At 49.4% G+C, this 26234-nt stretch overlaps 7 protein-coding genes across 7 annotated transcripts; 6 read left to right on the forward strand and 1 right to left on the reverse strand.

Annotated features, from left to right (window-relative positions):
• Positions 1–287: 287 nt before the first annotated feature.
• LTR64_005198 (uncharacterized protein) lies at positions 288–1116 on the forward strand (the record flags this gene model as incomplete). Its single annotated transcript, XM_064899538.1, has 2 exons — positions 288–372; positions 446–1116. 2 exons carry the CDS (start codon positions 288–290, stop codon positions 1114–1116), a joined length of 756 nt encoding a protein of 251 aa, XP_064752850.1.
• Positions 1117–4212: 3096 nt separating this feature from the next.
• Positions 4213–5109, forward strand: LTR64_005199 (uncharacterized protein; the record flags this gene model as incomplete). The annotated part of the gene is made up of 2 exons (XM_064899539.1): positions 4213–4825; positions 4847–5109. The coding sequence occupies 2 exons, from the start codon at positions 4213–4215 to the stop codon at positions 5107–5109; spliced, it is 876 nt and encodes a 291-aa protein (XP_064752851.1).
• A 1081-nt stretch (positions 5110–6190) lies between these two features.
• On the reverse strand, positions 6191–6856 carry LTR64_005200 (uncharacterized protein; the record flags this gene model as incomplete). The annotated part of the gene is made up of 3 exons (XM_064899540.1): positions 6191–6378; positions 6446–6661; positions 6721–6856. The coding sequence occupies 3 exons, from the start codon at positions 6854–6856 to the stop codon at positions 6191–6193; spliced, it is 540 nt and encodes a 179-aa protein (XP_064752852.1).
• Positions 6857–14869: 8013 nt separating this feature from the next.
• Positions 14870–17653, forward strand: LTR64_005201 (uncharacterized protein; the record flags this gene model as incomplete). Its single annotated transcript, XM_064899541.1, has 1 exon — positions 14870–17653. The coding sequence occupies one exon, from the start codon at positions 14870–14872 to the stop codon at positions 17651–17653; it is 2784 nt and encodes a 927-aa protein (XP_064752853.1).
• A 1111-nt stretch (positions 17654–18764) lies between these two features.
• Positions 18765–19577, forward strand: LTR64_005202 (uncharacterized protein; the record flags this gene model as incomplete). Its single annotated transcript, XM_064899542.1, has 2 exons — positions 18765–18914; positions 18969–19577. The coding sequence occupies 2 exons, from the start codon at positions 18765–18767 to the stop codon at positions 19575–19577; spliced, it is 759 nt and encodes a 252-aa protein (XP_064752854.1).
• Positions 19578–20244: 667 nt separating this feature from the next.
• Positions 20245–22400, forward strand: LTR64_005203 (uncharacterized protein; the record flags this gene model as incomplete). Its single annotated transcript, XM_064899543.1, has 2 exons — positions 20245–20397; positions 20445–22400. 2 exons carry the CDS (start codon positions 20245–20247, stop codon positions 22398–22400), a joined length of 2109 nt encoding a protein of 702 aa, XP_064752855.1.
• A 400-nt stretch (positions 22401–22800) lies between these two features.
• Positions 22801–25632, forward strand: AFG3 (AAA ATPase afg3; the record flags this gene model as incomplete). The annotated part of the gene is given in 2 exon segments (XM_064899544.1): positions 22801–24283; positions 24299–25632. The coding sequence occupies 2 exon segments, from the start codon at positions 22801–22803 to the stop codon at positions 25630–25632; spliced, it is 2817 nt and encodes a 938-aa protein (XP_064752856.1).
• Between the last annotated feature and the right edge of the window lie 602 nt (positions 25633–26234).

The following is a 26234-nucleotide window of genomic DNA, read 5'->3' on the forward strand; positions in this document are numbered from 1 at the left end:
CTGTTCTGCCTCGCCGCAGGGCTGAGTAGACTTTGCTTTCTATGATGCTCATCTCCACGTTTACGGGCCTGACGTGAACCGTTGCGCATATATGAGAATACTGTTCCTTGTCTGACTATCTTGTTCTGTCCTACTAACACCACAGACAAAACTTTCATTGACTTCTTACCACACATACTTTTTAATCAGAAACATGAAGTCTTTCGCTATTGCGGCCCTTGCAGGCTCGGCTGTTGCCCAGGGATGGCTGCCTTCCTGCTCATGGAATGATTGTATGGGGTCGTGGGATGGAGCTTCCTGCGATCGGGCTAGCGGTTGGGACTGCATTTGCAACAACGCTACTCAAATCGCTGCGATCAACACCTGTGTCGCGTGAGTGCAGCCTCTAGCTCAATCCTGAACATATCTAACATTATCAATAGCACATCTTGCACAAATGCCACAGATCAAGAACAAATTTATGGCGCTATCGCCCAACTTTGCGCCAATGCAGGTGCAACAGTAACCAACGCCCAACAGGCCACCTTCTCCGCCACATCAGGCGGCTCACTCCTTCCAACCATCACAGCTGGTGCTGGCTGGGGCCCACGAGGTGGCTGGAACTCCAGCGCGTGGGCCTCCTGGGCTTCTGCGGTCTCAACTGCTATCGGCTCCGCTCCCTCTGGCTGGGGTCCAGGCAGCGGTAGCTGGGGCAATGGTTGGGGTGGCCACGGTTTTGGTGGTCATGGTGGTGGCCCTGGTGGTCCGGGTGGTGCAGGTGGATTCGGTCCTTTTGGCACAAAAGCTAGCGGTATTGCTTGCTCCGGAACTGCTTCCTGGACAACGTGGACAGCAGGTTGGGGACCTTTCTCTTCGTGGACAGGATTGTGGTCCGGTTGCTCTTCGACCACGGCTACTCCTGCTCCTGCTACTGTGACCACGACCGTGAACGGTAATGTGGTCACCGGCACGACGTTTGGCATTCAAGCATTGAGCACGACAAGTGGATCGGCTGCTTCGGCTGCGAGCGGATCGGGTGCATCAGGAAGCACAGTGAGCTTACTTGATACCACGAGAGTTGTGCTGGTTTCTGGTGCTGTTGCAGGTTCCATCTTCGCTTTAATGGTCACGTTGTAGGCGAGGAAGGAGACTTCGATCCCATCAGGCCATCATGCGCCTATAGGTGTCGACCTTTTTCACGACGTGGATGAATACTTTGTTTCGGGAGCGACTGCCTCGACAGTCAAGGCCTACTGCTAGATCTGCAGCATCATAGCTTATTTATTTGACTTGCCTGGGACCATCCGTTTCGTCCTTGGTTCAACTGAATCTTGTTCGTTGCGTTTGATCAGTCCTTCCGCAATGCTTTGTCATTATTTCGTTGGTCCTCAGCATGTAGAGGTATACTTATTTGATGTTTATTCTTGTCTCTAGCATTAGGATTGCACGCCGCGCAAGTGGATATCGTCATCTCAACAGGACCGCCGTTGCTACTGGATATGTTCGACGAACGTTCATGGCGTATTTTATATACCGCCACGTGGTACCTACCGCGATTATTTTATTCAAGGCTGCCTTGCCGTTCATTTGTGACATACTGCAGGTACTTGCCTGACCTTTCCCCATCGCTTTCATACGGCAAGGTGTTTGATTGAAGTCTCAGTTCGAATACTTCTTGACTACTTATAGTCGTTCACGTTCAATAACCAAACCTTGCCTCGAAAATGGTTTCCGTCAAGGGTCAAAAACTGGCACTTGCTTTGTGGAGCACTACAGCCTTAGTTCATGGTCAATCTCCAATATGTGGCGTAAGTTCCTGTCACTTCTACAAGCACAATCCTTGAGCTCTCGAGCTTACGAGAGATGGTGTAGCTCCCATGTATTGCCAATGTCGACAACACGTCGTGCTCTCAGAGCGAATGGAGCTGCTTGTGTCTGAATAACCAATATCTCGAAAGGGTGAGCACATGCGCAAGGCAGGCATGTAACCAAAATGACTACGACAGTACGAACGTTTTCGTCTCTCCTACAGAAGTTGCTAATACGGATGCAGCAACAATCAGCGCAATCGCACAACTCTGCGGAATATTCAGTATTTCACCAGGCATAGCACCCTACGCGACGGTCACGACTGCGATGAGCGACCCCATATTCAGCACCGTTGCTGGCCCGACAATCACATCAACCGAAGAGAGGGGAAACAGTGTAGCAAACACCACCGCGGCTTCGGCAACAGTAACTTCTACATCGAGTTCAAGCATTGACAACATTGCTGGGACATCAATCTCTGTTGTCACAACCAGGACTTCATCAGCGTTATCATCGAGTGGACCACCTGCAGCGTCAAGTCCGATTTCATCGTCCATCGCTCAAAGGATGAACGCGAAGCAGCAGAGTGTGATGGCACTTGCGATCATACTGATCGGACTTGTGTGCTACCTTTGAGGCTGAAGTTGACGTCTGTTCACTTGCAGTCTGCTCGAATGGCTAGATTGGGCAGACTGTCTCGCGTGAATCTCAAGATGTCGGGACTTGGTCTGGGAGATCGATGGAATCGATTAAGTTCCGCTTCATTTCTAGCGTGTATAGCTTAGATTATCAACGTTACTGGCACAGTAGCTAGGAGGTTGGTAGTTTCTCGAAGAACTCTATCTTCGCACGTTGAGCCTCATCGATCATAGAGACGTTAGCTCCTGCTTCTAGTGTTTTGGCGAACTGATCTTCGTATACTTGACATTTGTCTTCACGACCCCAGGAGAGGCGGCACCACGCCGCGGTACAGCTGGCTGTGAGCGCGATCGAGATGGATCAGATTTCCGGGGATATGGCTAGCTCCACGATTTAGCTTCTGGAAGGCCACTTTCCAGTGGTTTGGGACGAGTAGTCTCTGGATTGATAGCGAGTAGGTTCCTGATTGTCAGAGAGATAGACGCAAGAGCAGGACCAGCCGGCTGCTGAAGCAAAAGAGCAGTTGGAGCTGAACAAGCAGTCTAGGACCGGTGATGGAAAAGGCGTGTTTCTACTCGTAGCTCTTGAGGCACAATTTAGCCGTTCAAAAAGCTATAATTTCTGCTTGCTTATTGGCTGCATTGGATGTCTAAATACCCCTGTCGACACCATCGAGTCACCCAAAGTATGCGAGTCACACTATTCAAACGCAGCCCCTGAGACGTTGTTCAAGCTGAAGGTTGACTTCCTTAACCAGCATCAGTCTGGCCATCAAGCCTTCTGATGATGACAATCAAGATCGGAGCTACCTGGTCAATATTTCATGGAGGTGCAAAAAGATACCCCTAAATTTCAAGGATGAGACCACGAGGCAAAGCTTGTAGATGTGGCTCACATGTCGAAAAGGAGCTGTGATGAATGGGGGAGCCAGTCTCCAAGACAAGTTGGTGAAACACTAAAAGCGGCAGCGGTCCAGGAAGTCGAAGCAGCTTTCTGAGTTATTCAGATACACATTCTTTGCGAAAGAAGGCGAGGTGCAGAAGAAACTATAGCTTCAATGTTCTGCTCTTCCCCTTTGTACCATTTACCATGTTTCTTCTGCTTGTGGTTTATTACCTAGCACAATGAATTATAGTTCACCTGCATGATGCGCCCATTGGCCAATTACAAATCTCCGACGTTCTGCAGCGCGGCCAGCAGACTGGCTCTGCTAGCACGGCAGGCGCGACCAACACCTGTAATTTCCATCTTTACTACCTCTATCTCTCATAAGCACCAACCACGGCTCACGCTCGCACAGCATCCAAAACATTATCACCTCGAGCGCTGGAAAAGCAAGCTGTAAGAGACGATGATCTAGACTTTGGGGAGCGAACAGCACTGCCAGCATTGCCAGCAATCCCACCACTTGCAGCATTTGCGCCGGTGCAACCTCCAACACGACCACAACCAAAGTACAGGAGGTCCTTCCTAGAAACCTTTCTGGCTCGGCAGCAGAACAAGGAAGCAGGCAGTAGCACTGTCGCGAATACTTCAAGACTGCTGAATCCGATCAATCACATCCCACGACCAACACCAGTGCAACTATCACAAGCTGAGCGTGAGCCAGGGACGGAACAGCATACCCTTCTAACACTACCTGAACAACGGCGATCGCGACAGAACTCTCCTAATTCTCCTACCTTCCAAGACTCCTTCGCGCCAGATCCAGAGACTGGCCATCGTACGAGTATTGCTCTGCCGTCGAATCGCGCGAGTGCCCATTCATTCGACTACAGACCCTCCATGTCCAACGAGAAACCACTTCCGGCAAGTCCGCCTCGAACGAAGCCGCCTTCGCGACGCAACACGCAGGAAAAATCGGCACAAGAGCCAACACTACAGTCCAAGCTTGCCCAGAACTATGGCTTCAGCGAGCAGGATCAACCTACTCATCCTCCACGACGTGTTAATTCACAACGATCTCTGCATCATGTGCACTCTCTAGCTTCGATGCGCTCGTCGCAGCACACTCGTACTGACAAGGAGACACTCCCACTCCCATCTGTAGCAACAACTACACAAGCTCCTGCTTCAACCATCACAAACGACGACATCGAGCGAGGTCACGAAGAAACACCCTTTGACGAGGAACCACCCTGGGGACCCTCGCACCCTTGCTTTCCACACCTCAACCCACACGTTCCACTACACTCTCCTGTCTACACTTCGACCCGTATCATTCGCATTCGCCGTGATTGGATGATCGTTGGTGACCTCGCGCCGACATTTAGCAATATCTACCCTGAGATTCTCGATCCTCTCCTTCCTGAACAAGAATTCCGCTACATTGTCCAGCACATCAATACCACACTCATCCACGCTTACAATCCATTCGGTGTTGGGAATTGGATTGATGGTATCCTCGGTTTTCTGACAGGTTGGTTTTGGGAGGACCTAAGGCCTGGGGGGATCAAGGGCAGATTGAAAAAATTAGAAGCCTGGATGGAGGATTGGAATCGCACGGTGGGAAGTGTGGATGCAGTCAAGCTGATCAGCCTGCGGAGAACAGGCTATCTATGCTTGGATATCCAAATTCCAGATCCACAGGTCAGGGTGATCTCTTCTGAGGCGGAAGAGAGGGAAAGAGAGAGGACTCCCACAAGCAGTGTTGCTGCTACTTCCAGAAAGTCGGTCAAGTGAAAAACAGTAAACAAGAAGAACTGGAATCAGATCAACGAGAGAAAATGGCTTGGCACCAGTCCAAGATCAAGACGATGGTATTTGTGTTTCACGCAGCGTTCTAGCATGGCGTTTTGTTATATATTTCGGGCTTGATCCGGCATGAGTTCAGATAAAGGTTCAAATCACTGTTTGTTCTGTCTGTGCAGAACTTTTTTCGGCCGACACTACTCGTATGTACATGAACATGCCCGCGAACGACAGCATCGTGATGCGATGAGGTGCCAACGACGTCGGAAGCTGGTAACCACATACCAGTCCATTCATGCATTTTTCAACACTGCAACGCAAGTCCCACAAGCGCAGCAATATGGATCTGCGCTTCAAGCAAGTGATGGAGGTGCGAACTGAATACTGATCGGCCAGCTGAACAGGTAAAGAGGAGATTGTTTAGCATTGATCAGAAGGACAGAACCCATGATTTGACAGTGGCAAGTCCACTCACCTTTGTTCAGTATCGTGCTTACATTTCCTCGTCAACAGTGCTTCCGGTGAGCTAGACCCTCTATGTCTCTACTCGGTCTCCTTGGAAATGTCGCGATAATCTCAAACAATTTGCTTGCAAATCCGGAGTGTCTTCGCACTACGTGTTCGAAAACACTCTGGCAAGACTTTGGAAGCCTCGTACATCCTGGATTTGCCGAATATTCATGTCAATTCATCCAACCAATTCTGCCCTTACGAGCTGAGGAGTGGGTGGTCGATCCCATCAATTCTCGGAACGTTGACGACAAAAGGCATGTCACTCTTCCAAACACAAATGACATTCAATATATACATCATTACTCATCCGTGATTCAACTCGGTATGAATTCGGAGAATAAAGACTACCTACCCGCAGGAATGCGGATGTGGAAGACTGCCAGACAATGGCCTACGATAGTAAGAATTTCTTAGATAAGGAGTGTGGTTATGGTCGTAAAAAACCATCACGATACCTCGGATACAAACACTCCAATGACCAGTCCTCCACCTCAACGCGTATGCATCCGCTTGCTGTAGGGACTGGTCGACAAGTGATTACAGTCAAACAGCTGGTTCTTCAGAACGAAGCAATGATGGCGTTGATGTTGGCGATGATCCCACCGACGAGACCGTTGAGTGTAGCAACAAGTCCAGCCACCAGACCAGTCACTGAGACAGAATTGACAAAGGTGGTGATTGGTGTCACAATTCCGGTAAGTGCAGCTCTGATAGCAGCAATCTCGGACGCAACAGCCACGTCGGTCGCTAGTGGCGAGTCAGACAAGAACATTGATGCAATACACAACGGAATGGGAGAGTTGAATGTACATACCAGTCTCAACGTTGGCCAGAGTGGTCTGCAGACCAGCCGCGATCGTGTTCAATTGGTTGAGGGTGTTCTGCAGAGAAGTTGCAGTTGCAAGGGTAATGCTTGTTGCGGCACCTGCGAGCTGAGCCCTAACAGCGGCCTGTGCGGTCTGGAGTGCGGCGACTATGTTACCTAGATTCGCAGTAACAGCCGCGTCTGCATTGACGGAGATAGCAGAACCTACAAACAGCTGTCAGTGATTCTGTGTCTTGATGGCCACTTGGAAGACTGCAACTCACTAATGGCAGTTGTTGCAGTGTTGACTGTGGTAGCCAGAGTGTTGACCGTGTTTGCGAGGTTGGTGGCAACTGCTGCAACTTGTCGCTTCTCGATGCTGGCTTCCTCTGCTTGTGGTTGAGGGATAGCAATAGCCATAACTAAAAAAAAGTTCAGGTGCAGTCCTACAGCATTGGTTTGAGGCTCAGGAGAACAGACCTGTGGCGCCAAAGGCCATGCTAGACAGGAACAACTTTGCAAAATGCATCTTGTTTGCTTTAAAGAGTGATGAAGGTGGTTCTGTCAAGTATGTACTTGGGACTGGTGATTGTGTGTCTAAGCTGTTGATGGATGGTTGCGTGTTTGAGTTGTATCTTTACTTCTAGGATGAGTCCCAGCTTTATATGTACTTCCTGAACGTGTGTTGTGTCCAATCTTTGGGTCCTAGAAGCCAAGCCTGAAATACTTCTCGTAATTAAAATCATATCGCAGCTCGTTTTCAATGTGACAGGCTTCAATGTGGTCCACATCGAAAAGTCCTGAGCCTGTCGCAATGGAAATTACTCCACCGTGTTCACTTCGTCCACCTGTGCAATGCCTGATCGGCGAGCCAACCTTGAGAGAATGACAAGCATTAGGTAGCGTGGCACCATAACTGAGGTTTCTGTATTTTCGCAATTTGAGTCACGACGACATGATACTTTTGTCCTTGACAACGGAATGAGTCTTCGTCCCCACCCATGGCGACATTTTTGTCTACTGGTGAGAGATCTTCGATCCGTATTGATCAAACACACGCTGCATCTGATAGAGTTGTGATATTGGGCACTGATGTGAGTGAAGACTAGTGCGTTGTCGAGCAGTGTATGGAGGTTCTGTCTTCGAGGTTTCCCTGCGGACTCATACCAGTTCCACATGACGTTGTATAGCAGCGGCTCTTCCCTTGCAATTTCCCACGAAACCTAATTCTATGATAGCGTGGAAGACCCCATGACTCCAACTTCCACTGCTGTGATACCGTGATAGCCTCCAGCAGCGAGGTTGTATCTTCTTGCATGCGATACATTATGTGTTCGTTGAGCTTCTAGTCGTCTGAGCATTGACAACTCGCAACGACGAGCGTACAATGCCAAGAATCGAGCTACAAACATACCATTCCAGCTCAAGCCCAAAGACAAGGGTCGAAGTCTGGCCAAGGGGTTGGAGTTTGTCGTCAGCAGCGTTTCCGCTGGGAGTGTCTCAACGTCCTTCAACATTGAACTCAAAGTGATATCCACTAACGTGTCGACCTTCCGAAGTCGACGTCCAGATCGCTGCTATAAGGTGATTTGAGTGGCAATGTGGCAAACTCGAGCAGAGTAAGCGGAAAGATAAGTCGTGCTTTGAGAATGCCTTCACTACACCGACGTATCCAGCGCACGTGAAGTGCTCTGAGTGTCGATCTTCGAAATGTGGAGGTTAGTGGTCGGAAGATCGTCCATTACCGCAGAATACGGTTAGTGTCACAAGTGGATAACTGTAGCTCGAACACAAAAGACAACACTTCGATCTGCGGCGTTTCAGGTGGCCCAGTGCACCAGTAGAATGATAGCTAATTGCCCGTGGCCAACGGCTGGGATCTTGGAATGACAGGGTCCTATTGTGCAGCGAAGTACCGCTAGCTTACAATCGCTGCTTGTCACCACTGAAGTATAAAGTCGAAGAAGCAGCCATTGCCTGCTGGTAAGATGGACGAACGAGACCTGACCCGGACGAATTAGCTTGCAGAAGATTGGCATTCAGGCTTTGGTTTTGTCGTCATGGTCGGTCTTCAAGGTCACTGTCTGCCTCTCTAGCCTTCCCAATTGTGTTGCTTTTCATTCAAAGAGCTTGAGATTTCAGTCATCGGGCATCAACACGGCATTGGAATCCACCTAAGCAAGGTTCTTAAAGTAAGGCACTCACATGCGAGCGATAGAAACAGGAAGAGTCGCGAAAGCCCTAGAGCAATCCAATGTCCTCTTCCGTCGACTGACTTCGCATACCGTTTGGGAAATATGCTTCAACTGTAAGAGCAAACGGCGTTGACAGTCTGTCTCTTCTTCACGGAATGGAGTACATATTTGGGCAGCTTTTCTATCACACTAGTATATTGACTTGGTCTGAAGCTTCAAATTGCTCCACTATTATCTCTCGTATCGTTCCTGCAGTGGAAGAGCAGAAGCGGCAATGACAGATGATGCAGCTGTGCGGTGTAGCGCTGTGATCGATTTCGCGCTAACCACACCTACAGCTCTTTGCAGATACTGTTCTTGCGCGCCTGGCCGATAGGCTATGTGACTCAACGGGGCGGTATGGAAGCCACAGTCGTCCTCAGGCTCGATCTATCGTCGTGCTATGTGTGGTGTATGGGTTGTCTTTGACGACGAGCATTAGATCTGCTCGTTTCATAGTGCAGTCTTCACATTCGATAGTCGCGTTAGAGCAGCCTAACAGCTCCGGAGCGACGACCCTAGCTCCGAATAGAGCTCATATCGTAACGAGGCTACCATGCTTCTGATACCATGAGTGTCATGGTACTCCGCAGGGTGATGTGGACACGAGATGTGTTCAAGTAGATAATTTGCTCCTCAGGCTTGGAACTTGGACAGACCTGTAACTCCATACTCTAGTCATTCTGAAGTGTTTACAACAGATCATGGCAGCCTAGCCGCAAGACCTCTGTGGAAACACAAGATTGCTATGCGGATCGAACCAGTCGACAGGGAATATCCATGCAAGACACAAACTTGAATTCTTGGTAGATTCACCAGTCCCATAAAAACAGTCATGTTCCATACTAGGTAGGACAATCGCAGCGACGTAGGTTGCCGCTTTCTCTTGCAGACGTGTCGTTGATTAGCGAAATTGGCCAGTACGCCAGGGTTGTGAAAGTGCTTCTCGCTGGCACAACTTTTGTAGGTGTATCTGGGCTTGCGAGATTCCAGCTACTCAGTCAAACGACGTAAGTGTTCGACCCTGACCCTCTAGATATTGCCGTGCTCTTTAGTCTGTATGCCGATCAGCAGTACTCTCCTCTTGACGTGACGAAGTATTGTGGCACCATTGACAGCGTTCTGCTATCTTGTAGTCAGAGTAAGTTCAGCATCGCAATGAACAACCCTTCAAAATCGTTCGTTGACTGATATGATGCTTGTGTTCGCTACCTCTTAACATTTGGTAAGTATAAGGCTCTCGATTCTGATAGCAGGTCCCTGGATACGAAGATTGGGACACCCACATACATACTGGCTGTTGTGATCAATGGTAGTCGAGGGTGCTTTAGAAAACCCACTCGCCTCAGGCCATTGGGGTTCAAAGTTTACGTCGGTAACGGGCAAATCAGCGGTATTGCGTCAGACTGTATGGTGTATGGCATGACGAGTAGGTGACCTGCAGATTGGCAAGTGGTGAGGAGGTTAGTGACGCGTAGGCATATGGACTTAATCGCGACTGCTCAATAAGGCAGGCCAGAAACGCACTCTGGATTTGCAGCCACCTGATAAAGCTAGTACCGGTGTGTCATGTCGCCAGCCTCGAGGCATCAATGAGTCGAGTGCACGCTGGAGCTGCAAAATTGCGCGTTCTCCGGGACGCTTGAGCTATTCGACGATACACTGCTTTTAAGTTTGCGCCCGTCAAGGCATTCCAAATCGAGGCCATGAGTGGGACGGGAGGGACCATCTCTGGCGAATGGCTGTAGGATTGAGCAGCCATAGTGCAGGACAACAGGGCCTAGGGTCGCTTTACTGCATGCAGAATCGTTGCATCAAGTACTTGTAATGTCGCTTCGAGCTGCTATTCGTGAGTGACAGCCTGTACTCAAGCAAGGGAGGCTTCACCAGTAACAACATTTCCACAGTAGCGCACGTCGGTCATCCTTACGGTGGGATGCGAAAAACATCGGCAACATACGACTCACATCCTTGAATGTGCCCATGGGTGTGTCAGTTCTGAATTGCCGATGCTGCAAATCAAACGCAACTGCTCGGGTCATGCAAAGGGTGTATAGTCTAGGACGAGAATAATCCGACCATAACGAGCATCATCATCTGCCAGTCGAGAGCCGATCCACAGAAGATCTCAATTTACAAGCCGTCAGGTGTCGCAGCCAGTCCTGGATCGCACCAATACGACGGGACAAGATCTGCATCGAGTCCATTATGAGCATCGGAAGTGCTTGCTGCACCAGATGCAGGAGATTTTGCCACTCCTGCGAATACTGCTATATTCGGTATAAGTTGCATCATGAAGTCCTGGTAGTCTTTCGGTCCTTATCATCTGCTTGAATTATAGCTCTCCCAAGGATGGTGCGTATTCAGCATGGCGCCTTACAAGGAGGTCTCTCGTCTCCCTCCAATCGGCTCCTTCAGAAGGTATCAACAGCACAAAGACATCTCGAGAAGCAATCGAGTTCAGATCAACCAGTCGCATACCGAGATGGCCTCACATGACAGTATGATCACTTTTCACAACTGTTTCTTTTCCTTCTTTTTGTTTGCACACATAGTCGATCCACATGCGAAATTCCCATTCCGGTGACAGTTTTCAGTCTGAGAGGGACTGCAAAAAACTTGTGTTGCTTAATGGGAGGGATTCTAACATTTGTCGTACAATGCCAGGGGCGCCATCGAGACGATGATCGTCGTCGTGCAGTGGCCTTAAAAGCCAGTCTCAGGCAGATTAAGATCATCGATGCATATCAGTACTCAAGCCACAGCCATTGTGCGCATGGAGTCAGGCAATTGTTTGCTCAAATGTGCCATGCATCCGACGCTCAAGCAGTGGTGAATCAACTCTTTTCCCTGCTCGTCGCTTTAATTTTTATACAAGGCATTCACTCAGAATCTGAAACTCTCATGCCATTTTCTGTGATGGAGGAGAGAGGTGTAGCAAACGCTCGTGCATGCGATGACGTGTTGTCCTAGTCCAGGGTCTTTGACTGCATAGTCTCCATTTCATGCATACGGAAGAGCCCCAAGAAAAGGTCGATTATTGAGGGTAACTGGGTTCAGCCTTCACATGTGGTTGCGCAGTGTGGCTGGATCCAGCCTTATTCTGAGATCGTCGCATCGGTGTTCACTGCTTTCCAGGAGAATTTCTAAATTGAGAAGTGTACGATGTGCGGGATGGTCATGTAAGAGGGCTGTCGTTCTTTGTCCTGTTCTAACAGAGCGAGTCGCGTACCTGTTGTTGCGTATGCGCTTATGATGAACAAGTACAAGCCATCATGGTCAGACTCCCAGTAGATAGGATCGACAGTGAGCGTGGAGTAGGGTACGACCAGACCTGGACGACTAGGTTTATCACAGGTATACCTCTCTTATCGAAGTGGTAGAGTATGACAGCCCTTTCAAGCCGTTGTAAACGAGGCGATTGTCAACGAGCTTGTTAACCGCAAGGAAGTGCTAGTTAATCATCGGACGCGCTGGAACATGACAAAGGTTCCAAGAACTTCGCATATGGACACATTAGCTAAAATGACTGGCCTGGTAGTCTAATAAAGAGAACCCAGAGCGTGATCGTAACCTAGAGTGAAGCCACATTGAGGATGCTATACTGCGCACCATTCTGATACTTATCGGCAAAGGTTACTGTGCTTGACTTTATACCTCTCAGCCAGGCAGCCGCACCCGGGTATCGCTATCAAAAGTGCCAGGACTGTGTTGAACGAGGACTGTACGAACCATGGGTGGTTAAGCGGTGTACAAGTCGTAAAGTGTGAGGAGCCAGGAGGGCGACAGTCGGTCCTACGAGCGTGGTGGGCACTTGCCGAACAACCGGCTTCTTTTGAGCTCTCGCAAGTTGAAGCTACTAAATCCTGACAGGGTAGAGCAAGGACGTTCCAGACCCTGTGACTCGGCTTCATGGACAAACGGGAAACTCCTCCGTGCATGAATTGTCTCGAGAACTTGTAGCCATTGTCGATCAGGAAAGCCCGCAAGATTATGTCCATATATGCAAGGTGTGATCGTGCTGACGAGGGATACGAAAATAGAACAAAGCTACAGCTGTAATGATCTATAGGCGGAGCCTATGATATGAGAAGTGATAGTCGTCATAATATGATGGGATTGAGGCTAGAGGGCTATCTAAGGGTGATGGCGGTGTGATCCTAGTACATATAAGGACTTGATGCCTGATACTTGAGGCATACCTCTCATAGGCCTTACAACAGCCACCGAATTTGACTTTTCGCGCAGCCTTGCTTACCTTTCTAAAATCGTACTTCTCTTGGTTGCGACGACTAGCTATACTTGAGAGACATATATGTAATACTACGAAACAAGAGCTCATCTGATAAGCTATATACTACTAAGCGGGATTTCTTTATATTCCGTAACATTCGTTGACCTATAGTTTACTGTGCACACAATGTGAGCACACGGAGCGTTAGCGGCTCACCTATCGTGGTTGCACTACATGCCAGGGCCGAACAAGAGGCGTAGATGTATCGCACTTGCACATTCAACGCACCACATCTGAGGTGTACTTGGTATTCTGGTTAATTTCCCACCAGTCAAGCCGAAATTCGTGTTCTGGTAATAACAATATTGAGCAACGTCTCCTTCTACTCCAAGCTCTACAAGTCGTCACTAGCTTTGCAGAAACAACCACACCAGTCCTTGAAAATTTGAGGAGATCCATACGCTAGGTCTTATTATCCGTCGGAATTAGCCACTTTGGTCTATAGCAACTCGTCTACAATTGCTCCTCAAGATCTCTGCTCACGTGAAGCACAAGCTGCGCTTGTTGCCAATACTTGGAAAACCAGGAAGTTTTGCACCCGCTAAGGTAGCGCCAATATTGAACCAATGAGTATCTTACAACACAAGTAAGACCTGTGTACTAGCCAGTCCTTTCTGCTACCGTACAGTAGCTTCAGTGGATACAAATCAAATCATTGAGCTGAACCTGGGTTAGTGGGTACAAACTTTGTGGATGTACGAGTAGCGGACATCTCGTTCCGTCTGGCCGATCAGGGGCGTATCGACGTTGGTTTTCGCACCCCAGATTTTCCTCAATGGTGCTTGCAAGTGCCAATGGGTCAAGTAAGCGAGATACAAGCCAAAGTCCTGCTGTGAACGTTCTTACGAATATGCCGATCACTAGAGACCAGTTTGGTGTTCAATGGCCAGTGTTTGATTCAGAACTGAAGTACGACCTCTGCTATCTGCGGAGACACCAACGTCCATCTCGCCTTCTCGAAAACTCAAAAAAAAAAAGGTTTGAGCCCCCTAATGCAATGCAGAATCCGCAACCAACAAGCCTCGTAATAAAGGCTCTCTATGACAAGTAGACGACGACCTGAGCATTAAGAGAGGCGCCTTGGGGTCCAGTGGGTTACCTTGGCGGGTTCAAACGTCTTTCAATAGTTGTCCAATATGATTTGTAGATTCATGGGAGCGGACTTACAGTGAACTTGTACCACACCGCGTTTTCGTGCACTTTTGCATTGTACAGGAGGCACTTTCAAACTGTGAATGCTGCAAGCATGCTCGCGTGATGTCGTGCGTCACCGTCACTGGTTGGATGCTTCTAAGACACCGCGTTTGTCCGTTGGACTCCTTTCTGCTACGTATTGTGAGAACTGTGGGAAACACAAGTGCATCCAGAGGACTCGAATCAACAACAGCATCAAAGTGGCAGGAGTCTTCGACACTAGTACAAATAACCGGCATTACCTCGTAAACCTTAAAACACGAATTTGGCTGCACGGTGCACGTGGAAGTCCACATTCAGAGACTAGTACCATAGTCCATTTCCCTGGGTCGCATTGCTTCAAAACTCGACCAGTATGCGGCCAACGAATCCCTACTAGTCCAGCTAGAACGCGGTGGCCGTCCTACCCTCTGATTTTCTACCTTGCTGTGAAGCGGGTTTTAACTCGATAGTGCCATCCCTCGTCATTCAAAGACTGGAATTGAATCGTGTCGGTCCTGCATCCCGTCCCGATATCCCCAGTCTAATCATGCATTCTAATTGCAGGGTCGCGAGTCCCCGTCAATCGAGACTGGTCAAGTGTAAGATGCTAGACGTGTGGCATTTTGAACCTCAGCGCGACTTGCTTGGTAAAACTGGAATTATGCCGCTCAGCTTCTTCTTTCCCTAGCATCTGACTTTGTCTCATGCGTGACGAAGGTGAAAACGAGGATGTCGGACGCTACCACAGTACTTCTTGAACTATGTCAGAGAGCAACCAATTTAGCGAACATCAATTCGACTCGGACTGTCGAATACCTGACAGCCTCAAAAAGCCATCAAACGCACGGTTTCCGTGGCCTTGCGATCAATTTCTTGGAAGTCTGTCAGACACTATGGCCAATACAAGCAGGTCTTTTAGAGGCTGCTCGAGCAGAAGACCAACTGCCTATCGACGTTGCAAAAGAGCTTACTGATAAGGTTAGCTCGACCATCGACAACTTTAATTTTCTGGACCTCTTGCTGTCAAAACTCCTCATATATGAGCGCAAGAAGGGCTTCAGCAAGCTTACAAAAGGATTTGGCATGATGGGAATCGACACAGAAGTCCACAGATTGAGTGCTGCACTTGCCAAAGATCGTGATAGTCTTCGTATGGGTTCTCTCGCATTCAAATGGATCCTTGGTGACGCCAACCTTCCATCGTCTACGGGCAGTGCCTATACTAGCCTGGCAACAGCCTTGAAGGCAGCCAATGGTCAGAAGCCGCCCTCAGCGTCCTCGTCTTCAACGCGAGCTTCAAACCGACAGCCATCGAATAAATCAGCTACGAGTACAGATAGGACTGTTCCTACGAACGTGATCGTTCCGAACCTTGATCAGTTACCACCCCTTCCAGCTTGGGAAGGCTCATTGCTGGGAGGTCCCACGTTACCAACCAAGCCTACAGGTCTCACCACGCCAAGCTCTGCAGCATTTCCCAATCGTTCGAGACAGTCTGACTTACACACACCAGAATCAAAGGTTTCAGCACAAAGATGCGTTACTAGTACGGAGCTGAAGCGAGGTCTGACAACGCCAGCGATCCAGGAACTTCACCACAGCAGCGACGAGTCTCGCCGGGGAACGATATCGGATACGAGTATGACAACGGTCGAGTCAATGATCCAGTTTGAAGACATGCTCAAAAATTACGACTATGAGAGAAGATCCCCGTCTCAGCCTCGTGCACTGTCTAAAACGGCTTCGCCTCCTACCGTCCGTCGTACTCAGAGGCCTCCACCTGCCACACCGACCACAGTGAAAGCCGCTTTGATTGCTGCTGTGCAAGCAGGAAATCATGAAGCTCTTGAGGAACTGCTTGAGCAGCAGATACCTGCAGAGATTTTCGCAGAGCTACGATTGCTTAACAATTCCGTCCTGCACGAAGATTTTGGCAGTCTGCGTTTACTGCTCGTGCATGGTGCAGATCCAAATTATTCTGATGGTGGAGTGCTCAGTCCTCTTTCCACAGCAACAGAAATGTCTTCGTACGAGGCTGCAAGTATACTTGTCAGGTACGGTGCCAACCCAAACCTCTCTGCTACCGCTGAAGGAGAATCGCCATTACTTATGGCTATCAGTGGCGACAAAATCGATTTGCTCGAACTATATCTGAAGCATGGATGTGGTGTGAACGAAATGCTTCCCGATGGCGACACTCCCTTTCTCAAGTCGATCAACAAGACGACCTCTGCCGACGTTGTGTCACTTCTACTTGAGTCAGGAGCCGAACCAGACAAGAAGAGCACCCATGGAGAAACACCACTTGTCAAGTCCTTGTTTGCGAAACGTGTCGACCTAGCCACACTCCTGCTTGATCACAAAGCCAATCCCAACCTCGCAGGACCGAAACATCCTCTGTGGCCTTCAACGTATGATCCAGCCCTTCTCTCGCTCATGTTGTCCCGTGGTGCCAAGCCAAGAATGGCACCAGGCATAATGGAGCTGGCCACAAGTTTGAATTGCATCGAGTCAGTCAAGATTCTGCTTCAGTACAAAATCGATCCGAACATCAAGAAAGACGGCGTGTACACACCACTTTGCAGCGCAATTCGAGACGATCGCAGTGAAATCGTGACGCTTTTACTAAAAAACGGTGCAGATCCGAATGTGCCGGCATCCGAGTATCCAGCGTTCAAATGTGTATCACACAACCGCTTACATTTCTTGCCTCAGATTGTGGCTGCTGGTGCAGATATACATACTCCAAAAGGAATATTAGAAGTAGCTGTGGCACACAACAACAAGGAAGCATTAATGAATCTGCTTGACGCTGGAGTTGATGTGAATGCCAAGAACAGCCAGGCTGATGGCGCAACAGCACTTTCCACCGCGATACGTGATAACAATCTGCAATTTGTCGACATCCTTCTCGCTCATGGTGCGAACCCAGCCATCAGAGGGTCCGACTGGCCACTTGTAATGTCGATCCGGAGTCCGACTATTATGACCAAGATCTTGCCATGTCTTCCCAAGAACTATCACTCGAAGGGTATTATTGAGCAAGCCGTAGTGGCTGATCAGCTCGATTCAGTCAAACTACTTGCCGCAGCTGGGTTCAGCGTCGAAGATAAGACAGGCGGTGTTTTTAGTCCAATGACCACTGCACTTCGCGAGCGACACATCGATATTGTACACTTCCTTCTCGATGAGGCTGGTGCGGACATCAATGCTCCAGGTGAGCATCTACCGATCGTCAAAGCCTTGCGGAGGTGCTGTGGACCAGAAGATACAGAAGCCATTGAGATTCTGCTTGAGCGCGGTGCTGATATCAACCTAGTATACCGAGGATGGAATGGTGTCATGCAAGCAATTGAGCGAGGTGACGCCGAGATTTTGAGACTGCTCGTTCAGAAGTCAAAGAGCGATGTAGACCTGAACGCGAAGGATGACGAAGGACAGACAGTACTTGAGTTTGCCAGGGAGCGAGGATGGGATGAGGGCGAAGCTATATTGCTGGGGAAGGAATTTTGATCGTGTAGAAGTCGACAAAGGATTGGATCCCGGATCGAGTTGAGTGTGTATCAGCGATAATGAATGTTCTATATGTAAAAATAGCCAATACCTAACATAGTGTTGAAAAGGTCACCGAGGATCACTTCTATGCTTTCTTAGATCGTGTCGAATGCTTGTATCCTGTCGCGGTGATCAGCTGCTTTTGAGCTCGTAGTCTCTGGTTGTGCTCGATTTGACGAGCTTGCAAAAAGCACGAGCCAAAGGCCTAGACCTCGAAATCACATGCTCGATATATGTACTGTGTATGCTTGTCGGTGATGCAGTGAATTACCTGCTCTTCCACGGGTAAGAGTGGAAGTTTCTGAGGACACCACTTTGATAGTGACATGGCTCGCTCTTGAATTGTAGGACTTTTCATGTGATAAGCACGACGAAGAGAGAGTAAAGTGACATATATGGCTTGACGCAAGAGCCTCTGCTCACAAGGGATCTGAATGGACACACATCCTATCAGCCAGTAGTCACGTATCTTCTCGATATGTGATCAAGTACTACTGCGTGTTCAAGTAGATGTGGTGAAATCATTGCGAACCTTTGCCTCCTGACCCCCACTTCTAGGCTTTTAGATCTTGCAGGAGAAGCCGCGAGCCGTGTCCACCTTGGCTGATTTAGGCGAGAACACGACCTGAAAAGGGCACGGTTGGCCCCAAAAGGCGTCTGAGGTAGTCAGCCTCGTTTGCTGCTTTGGGAACAGTTTCAGCAGGCGCAGTTGAACATTTTCTTTCATTTTAGCACAGTATGTTGTTCTACTCGGACACCTATCGACTCCAGCTCTGATTCAGCCTATTTGTTCGACCAACAACACGCCTTCTCCTCGATCTTGAACCTGCATTCAGTAGGCCACGAAGTTGCGGACTGACCTCCTTTCGCCCATTGCAGCAACTATATCGCGAGACAACCGCGCAGTTGTGGCGGCTGCCTTGTGAACTGTACTTGTCCCTTGACACAAAAGCTGAGACGACCGACCTCGGATACCCAGGAGGTCCTCCTCTCGACAACCCACGTACAGCGGCTGCGAGTTCGTGATCAGCTGTCGATGTCCTGTCCAGCCTGAACTACAACCGACAAGATGCGCATTGAACAAGATCGGCTCGGACAGATCAAGAACTATATCTACATTACCAGTGCAGCTCTGCTTTTTCTGACATGGTGCCTGTCTCTGGCTGCTCTTACTCAAGGCGGAGGTGTTGACGGTCGTCTGGCATGGACTTTTGGGCTGGTAAATACTGTCCCAGCTCTTCCTGACACGGAGACACTGATTAACGTCATGCAGTGCTTCCTGACCATTCCCATGGTCATTTACCAGTCCCTCACCCCTATCTGGTCGCGTACCGCTCGCTTCTCGCATCCTTACGCCCATTGCGTTGTTGACGGTCTCTTATGTATCTTCTGGTTCAGTGCTTGGGCTAGTCTTGCCTCGTATGTCATTTCGGGTAAGGGAAGAGGTGGAGATAGTACGAAGAGCGGCTGCGACAATTTCGCTCACGGTAGCGCCAGCAAATGCCGCATCAGTGAGGCGGATATTGTGTTCAGCGTGCTCATGATGTGCTGTTTCATAGTGACGAGCTATTTCAATTTCAAGTTGTTGATGGAGTACAGGCGCACAGGACTTGCACCACGTACTGGCCAAATTCAGAAGAACAATATATCATACCCTCAAAGTGTTGGCGATGGATACAAAGAGGATGAGGAAGCATTTGATTCGAGGTTGGATGTTGCTCATGACGAAAGAGATACAGGTTATAGCTTTGAGGCTGCCAGGGTTCATGGTGGTGGCATTAGTAATACATCTTATGGTCAGTACGAGACTGTGCCCGGTGGTGACGATGGATACAGGAGACCTTTGAGTTTTGGCGGACCACTAGGAAGCAATAGGATATAAGCAGGACGAACGGTTATAGAGAAAAGGTTCTGCTTCACAAGTCGTTGGTTTGAGCCACCATATCTCATATCTTGTCAACTTCATACACCACTCTGTCGACACTGATGTTTTCTTTCTAGCCTCTCAGTCATGCTGTCTGTACACTACTTGTCTCGTGCTGAGGCTATCCTCCCAAGACACGCAGACAACCAGGTGCATATTTCAGAGACGTGGTCATACTAAAACAGTGCAGGTACAGAGTGAAAGGCAGCCATCTGCACTAGTGATGGTGAACCGAAGCAAGACGTGTTTACACAAACACTCCATTTGATCACAACTTGTATCTGCAGGCAACTAGCAGTACCAGTCTTGAATGATTTTAAGGATAAAAGAATTTGGCTACAGGAAAGAACGCTCGTCTGCGACTGCCACTCACAACTTTGTGCTTTTGTTTCAGTCTTTCAACCGCTGTCTTCTAACGCATGCTATAACTCATCGCATTAATCTTCCTCAGTCCTGACATATGGATCAATATGATTCAGACTTCTTGAGCCCCAAGACACGACATCGCAGGCGACGTATGAACGCTCAAGTTCGAGCTTCTCGAGCCAGGCAGGCACAATCTAATCCATCCGCAGTATCTCGACGACAACTTTCAGCCCACGAGCTTCCACTAGCCGACTTCACCATGCAGCCAGCATCTTACCACCCTCTTCTACCCTCTGACCTACCAGTAGATCCGATTGCGGGCATTCCTTACTATCGACGGCCTGACACTTACACTCCCCACCTTGCTATTCCTACAGCACCTTCAGCGATGAGATCTCCAACTCCTGCACAGGTAAGTCATTCGCACATTGTCGGCTGCTGAGTTTGACCCGGCACTAGGCAGCTGGTAGTATGCTCGGGGCAAAGGCCCGAGCAGCAGAGTACAACGCCGCCAAGGCAGCTTCCGCCAGACAACAAGCACGTAAAGACGCAGAGGAACAGGAAATACCCAAGCCAGCTCCAGTTCCTCTTGGGGCTTTCGGTCGAATAACATCAGCCAACCGGAACAAAGGTGTCAAGACTTTCAAACCACTAGTTTTGTCGGAGCCAGCAGAACAAGAAAACACAAGCAAAACTGAAGCAGACCTGGAGAACAAGTCATCTTCACCACGACCCAATTCTGTCGATCCTCCTCGATCAGCAACTGTTCCACCACAATCTAATTTTACCACTCAGGCCGAGATAGTCAGGAATGTGCAGACACCATATCGTTACCGAGAATTTCCTACTGCTCCAATCATTCCTTTTGCTCCAAGAGCTATGTTGCACGACGACGGTTATGGGTGCCCGTCTCATCATGATATGATGCCAATGCTTTCTCAGCTGCAGGGCTACCATACGGTTTACCCGCAGCATCACGTATCAGCAACACCACCCCTCTTTCGCGATCTGGAATGGTATAACCGCTTAGAACATTCGTACTACTCGGAGTCGTCTCAGGATTCAGGCTTACCGTCCACGACGGCCCAGGCCCCGTTGTTCAAGCCGACTTTGAAACGACAAAACTCAGATAAGGCGGTAGTCGAACAAAAACAGTTAGGAGGTAGACCTTCCACCCCATCTCCTCTGGGGCAACAAGGTACTACTGAGCTCGGTGGGCCGACATTTCATGTTTTTGGTCCGGACGACCTGAGCCCGGCAAAGTGCGAGGTTAAGGAGAGCGACCGTGCAAGACTATTCGAGGAACACCCAGAGTTGTTCCTTGCTGCTACTATCATGCATCCTGTCAGTACGCCTGCACCAGACGTGACCATCGAGGACCGATTCCAGCCTCGGACCTTGTCGATGCACAAACCATCTGCCAATATAGAAGATCTGATAATGGAGAGGAATTCGATCGGTCAAGCCAGATCGCAAATCTATGTGTCAAGAGACACACATCAGCCTCGAGTAGACAGTATGACCGGTCGGATGGCTGCAAGTGTGAACGGCAGGACCGAAGCTGATTGGCCATATCTCGGCCAGGCTGCTATTCATCGAAACAGAATGACAGAGACATGTAGGTTGCCAATGAGGACAGAAAGACAGTCCAGAACAAGGTCGAGTACTGCGTCGTCATTCGAGGAGAAACGGCCAGAGCTTGGCCTAGAGGCTAGGGCAGCACCACCTGGGTTGCTTCAAGCCGAAGCCCAGAATTTTCGGCTGCCTGAAACTGAAGCTGAACAGGTAACAGACATCAAGTTCCCTTTGGTTGATTTGCAAAGTCCTATGTGGCCGGAGATTCGAATGCCAAACGAAGAAGAACGACACAGATTGAGACGAGTAATTGCGTCGGTACAGACTTTGTCAATCTCGGACAAGTACAACGGTGGATGGGAGGATAAGAGAGGAGTCGAGTCTGAGGAGCTGGGGAAGTGGCTAGCAACAAGCAAGAAGGAGTACGAGCAGAGGACACTCAAGACTGAGGAAGTAGCATCGGAAATGCAAATCAAATGGGAACATGGAGGTTCGTTTCGATCAGCAACCATGAGCAAATCAGAGGCAAAACGGCACGCTACAACTGTTAGAGCCGTTGGCAGCATAATGAGCACATTGGCCATGCAGACTGAAGATGACTCCGGGCTCTTCCATCGCGGCTCGCGACCATACCGTAATCCACCAGAGTATGCGATTGACAAGAGTGCCGCTTCAGAAAAGGACGGTGAGTCGAACAGCCTATTTGAGCCAGCTGGACGTGGCGACAGAGCACCACCTCAAAGACTTGCCGAAGATTCGAAATATCGACCTCAACTGGGTGAAGCCATTAAGTTTGACGAAGGGAGAATTCCAAGGATGTTTGCCGGTAGAAGGACCTGACAAACTGATTTAAGATACGGGGAACAAGGAGTTAAGACGTGAAACAGATGCAGGACGTGATGGATAGATGAGAACGGGGAATACACAGGGAGTGAGGCCGGAGCTCGGGTAGTTTATGTAAGCAGCGGCGTGGCAAGGATGAGTTGCCTTTTCAGACTCGTGACGATGGTGATTTGACGCTATCGATGTAGCAGGCGGAATAGATGACATGCTTGACAGATTTCCTTCCATTTCAGCAAGGCGGCGAATCCAGAACACCATCTCATTCACAGTCGCCTTCCTTTGAAACTGTCCCTAGTCTTTCTATTTTCTTCAAGTATTGGATCTCTTTCACGATTGCCATTCACTCTCCATAGACTCGCCGCAGTAGCGGTTCTGGTGCCCTCCCACAATCTCCATTATGGCCGCCAGCTTCCTTCGCCCAAACATAATACGACAATCGAGGACGGCATATCAATGCGCGATATGCACTTCGAGAAGAGCAAGTCTGCTTGCCACAGCTCGTCCTCATCCACAGCGATACACATCAAAGCTGCTACGGCCACCGATATCCAGGACGTATGCCACTGTCAATCCTGGCGACCCCAAACCTCCCAACAAGAACGATAAAGAAGTCGAGAAGGACAAGAAGCAGGACAACGATGATAAAGAGCTAGGCGACACACCCACTCAGGCAATAGAAAACACCAAGTCCGACTCTCCCACTGACGCTGAAGCAGCTGGCAAAGACTCACAGAAGGATGGCGAGCCCCAGCAGGATCCTAAGCAACCTGGCTTCGTCCCTCTCAGCGAGCAAGAGGTGAAAGCTATACAAGATGTTGCGCAGATGGTCAAGAACGGCTTGCCCAAGTCGCAGTCTGAAGCTGTTGACGAGGCTGTCAAAGTCATGTCAAAGGGTGGTATACCGCAAGAGCTACGCGACATTCTCGAGGAAAAAAAGAAGAATCCTAACAAAAAGATTGATTTGGGCACAACCGTAAAGCTCGTAGGCGTTTTTACCAAGATGAGCAGAATGACGGCACAACAGATTCGGGATGAGTATGGAGATGGAAAAGTGCAGAGCAAGAAGAGTGAGGGAGAGAAAGACTCCGAGGGTATGTTCGACCAGAGTAACAAGCAGCAACAGAGCGACAAGGAGGGCGAAGACCCGAGAGGAGAGAGAGCCAAGTCTCGCAGCAAGCAAAATGCTGGACCTGGTGGACCACGTACCTTTGAGCTCAAGCTCGACACTGGTACGGTTCTGATCTCAGCTTTCCTGTCCTACTACTTCTATCGATCTTTATTTCCGGGTGAGGCCTCCAGAGACATCACATGGCAAGAGTTCAGGACCACATTCTTTGATAAGGGTCTTGTGGACAAGTTGACCGTGGTCAACAAAAACAGAGTTCGAGTTGAGGTACACAAAGAGGCAGTAGCCAACATGTATCCTGAGTCTCCTGCTGCACGGCAGAACTTCTACTACTATTTCAGCATCGGTAGTGTGGAGAGCTTTGAAAGGAAGCTAGACGAAGCACACGATGAGCTTGGTATTCCACAGAACGAGCGAGTACCTGTCGCATATACCGATGAGGTCGGTCTTTCTGCTGCCATTTACTCGTTCGGACCCACCTTGCTGTTTATCGGTGTTTTGTTCTGGATGAGCAGGCGAGCCGGTGGTGCAGGTGCTGGTGGTCAGAGTGGAATCTTTGGTATCGGCAAAAGCAGAGCCAAGAAGTTCAACCACGAGACGGACATCAAAGTCAAGTTCAACGATGTTGCTGGTATGGACGAGGCCAAGGTGGAGATTATGGAATTCGTCAGCTTCCTCAAGGATCCTACTAAGTATCAGCAGCTTGGTGCAAAGATCCCACGTGGTGCCATCCTGTCCGGTCCTCCAGGCACTGGTAAGACGTTGCTAGCTAAAGCTACGGCAGGTGAGTCTGGTGTACCATTCTTCTCCGTTTCTGGATCCGAGTTCGTGGAGATGTTTGTCGGTGTTGGTGCCTCTCGTGTCCGAGATCTGTTCGCCAATGCGCGAAAGTCCACACCTTGTATCATCTTCATCGACGAGATCGATGCCATTGGTAAGAGCCGAGGAAAGAACCAATTTGGTGGTGGCAACGACGAACGAGAGGCCACACTCAACCAGATCTTGACAGAGATGGACGGTTTTAACACTTCGGAACAAGTTGTTGTATTGGCTGGTACCAACAGACCTGATGTGCTCGACAAGGCATTAATGCGACCTGGTAGATTTGACAGACACATCTCGATCGATCGACCTACTATGGACGGCCGAAAGCAAATCTTCATGGTGCATCTTAAGAAGATCGTTACCAACGAGGACCTCCCACATCTGACTGGACGACTTTCGGCACTCACTCCTGGCTTCTCTGGCGCAGATATTGCCAACTGTGTCAACGAGGCTGCACTTATCGCTGCTCGAGCTGATGCCAAGTCTGTTGAGATGACTCACTTCGAACAAGCCATTGAGCGAGTCATTGGTGGTCTCGAGAAGAAGTCCGTTGTTCTCAACCCTGAGGAAAAGAAGACTGTTGCCTACCACGAAGCTGGTCACGCCATTTGTGGCTGGTTCTTCAAGTATGCTGACCCTCTGCTCAAAGTCTCCATTATTCCACGTGGTCAAGGTGCACTTGGATATGCACAATACCTCCCAGCCGGTGGCAACGATGTGTACCTTATGAACGTCAAGCAGCTGATGGACCGAATGGCCATGACCCTAGGTGGTCGTGTATCTGAAGAACTCTGGTTCGACACTGTCACCTCTGGTGCCTCCGACGACTTCAACAAAGTGACTCGAATGGCTACTGCCATGGTGACTGAATGGGGCATGTCCAGCAAAATCGGCTATCTCAACTACAAGGACGATGAACAACGCCTACACAAGCCCTTCTCCGAGGAAACAGCCCGCAACATTGACATGGAAGTCCGACGTATTGTCGATGAAGCATACAAGCAGTGCAAGGATTTACTGACAGAGAAGAAGGATGCTGTTCACGCTGTAGCGGAAGAGCTACTGAAGAAAGAGATGCTCGTCCGAGACGATCTAGTCAGATTGCTTGGGCCACGACCGTTCGACGACCCAGGTGAGTTCAGCAAGTACTTCAGTGGGCAGACAGGAGAGATTGGAGGAAAGAGTGCGCCACCACCACCGCCACTAGAAGGAGGTGGCATGCCAGCGCCTGTTGCGTACAAGAAGATTGATCAGAGCTCATCAAGCGCTTCGTTATGAGGCTGCTGCAGTCGGTGATTCTGTCTTGGTTTTCAGTCTGATATTCAGCATGGCATAGCGGCGGCGTTGTTTTGAGGATATCTTTCCGTGGCACGAGGATACACGGGCGCAGTGAAAAGTCGTTTTGATCAAGCGGTCTCTACGATGTGCTGATAGCATTTTTTTATCGTTGTATATACCTGAGCTGAAATGGCTGCCTTATGCAGCAGAAAATGTACTCGCTACTTCAGTACAACTTCTTCGTACGTCTCTACTAACTTGCGCTGAGCCACTCTACCTCCTCATTGCCTGTACAGTCACAATTAGTGCTTATTGTCCGGATGCAGAATATTGTTTTACATTGAGAACAAGCCAGTTGTGTTTCTGAGCGTGGCTGGGATATTCGAAGCTTGCCGCCATCTCCCCACATGCGCGCAACGTGTCGGTGGCAACGGTCGTGCAATCACGTTTCATACTTTGTAGCGCGTTCCGCGTCATCTCAATCCTTGCCACCTTTTCTTCGGATGCAGAGCACAATCTTTCGGCAAGTCGTCATTGCTGAGCTAAAAGTTTCTGCAGCTGGTGTCTTTAAGCTTTATAGGTACGAATAGGCGCGGGTAGGT

The sequence above is a fragment of the Lithohypha guttulata genome (assembly GCF_036872675.1).
Source record: "Lithohypha guttulata strain CCFEE 5908 chromosome Unknown scaffold_4, whole genome shotgun sequence".
NCBI lineage: Eukaryota > Fungi > Ascomycota > Eurotiomycetes > Chaetothyriales > Trichomeriaceae > Lithohypha > Lithohypha guttulata.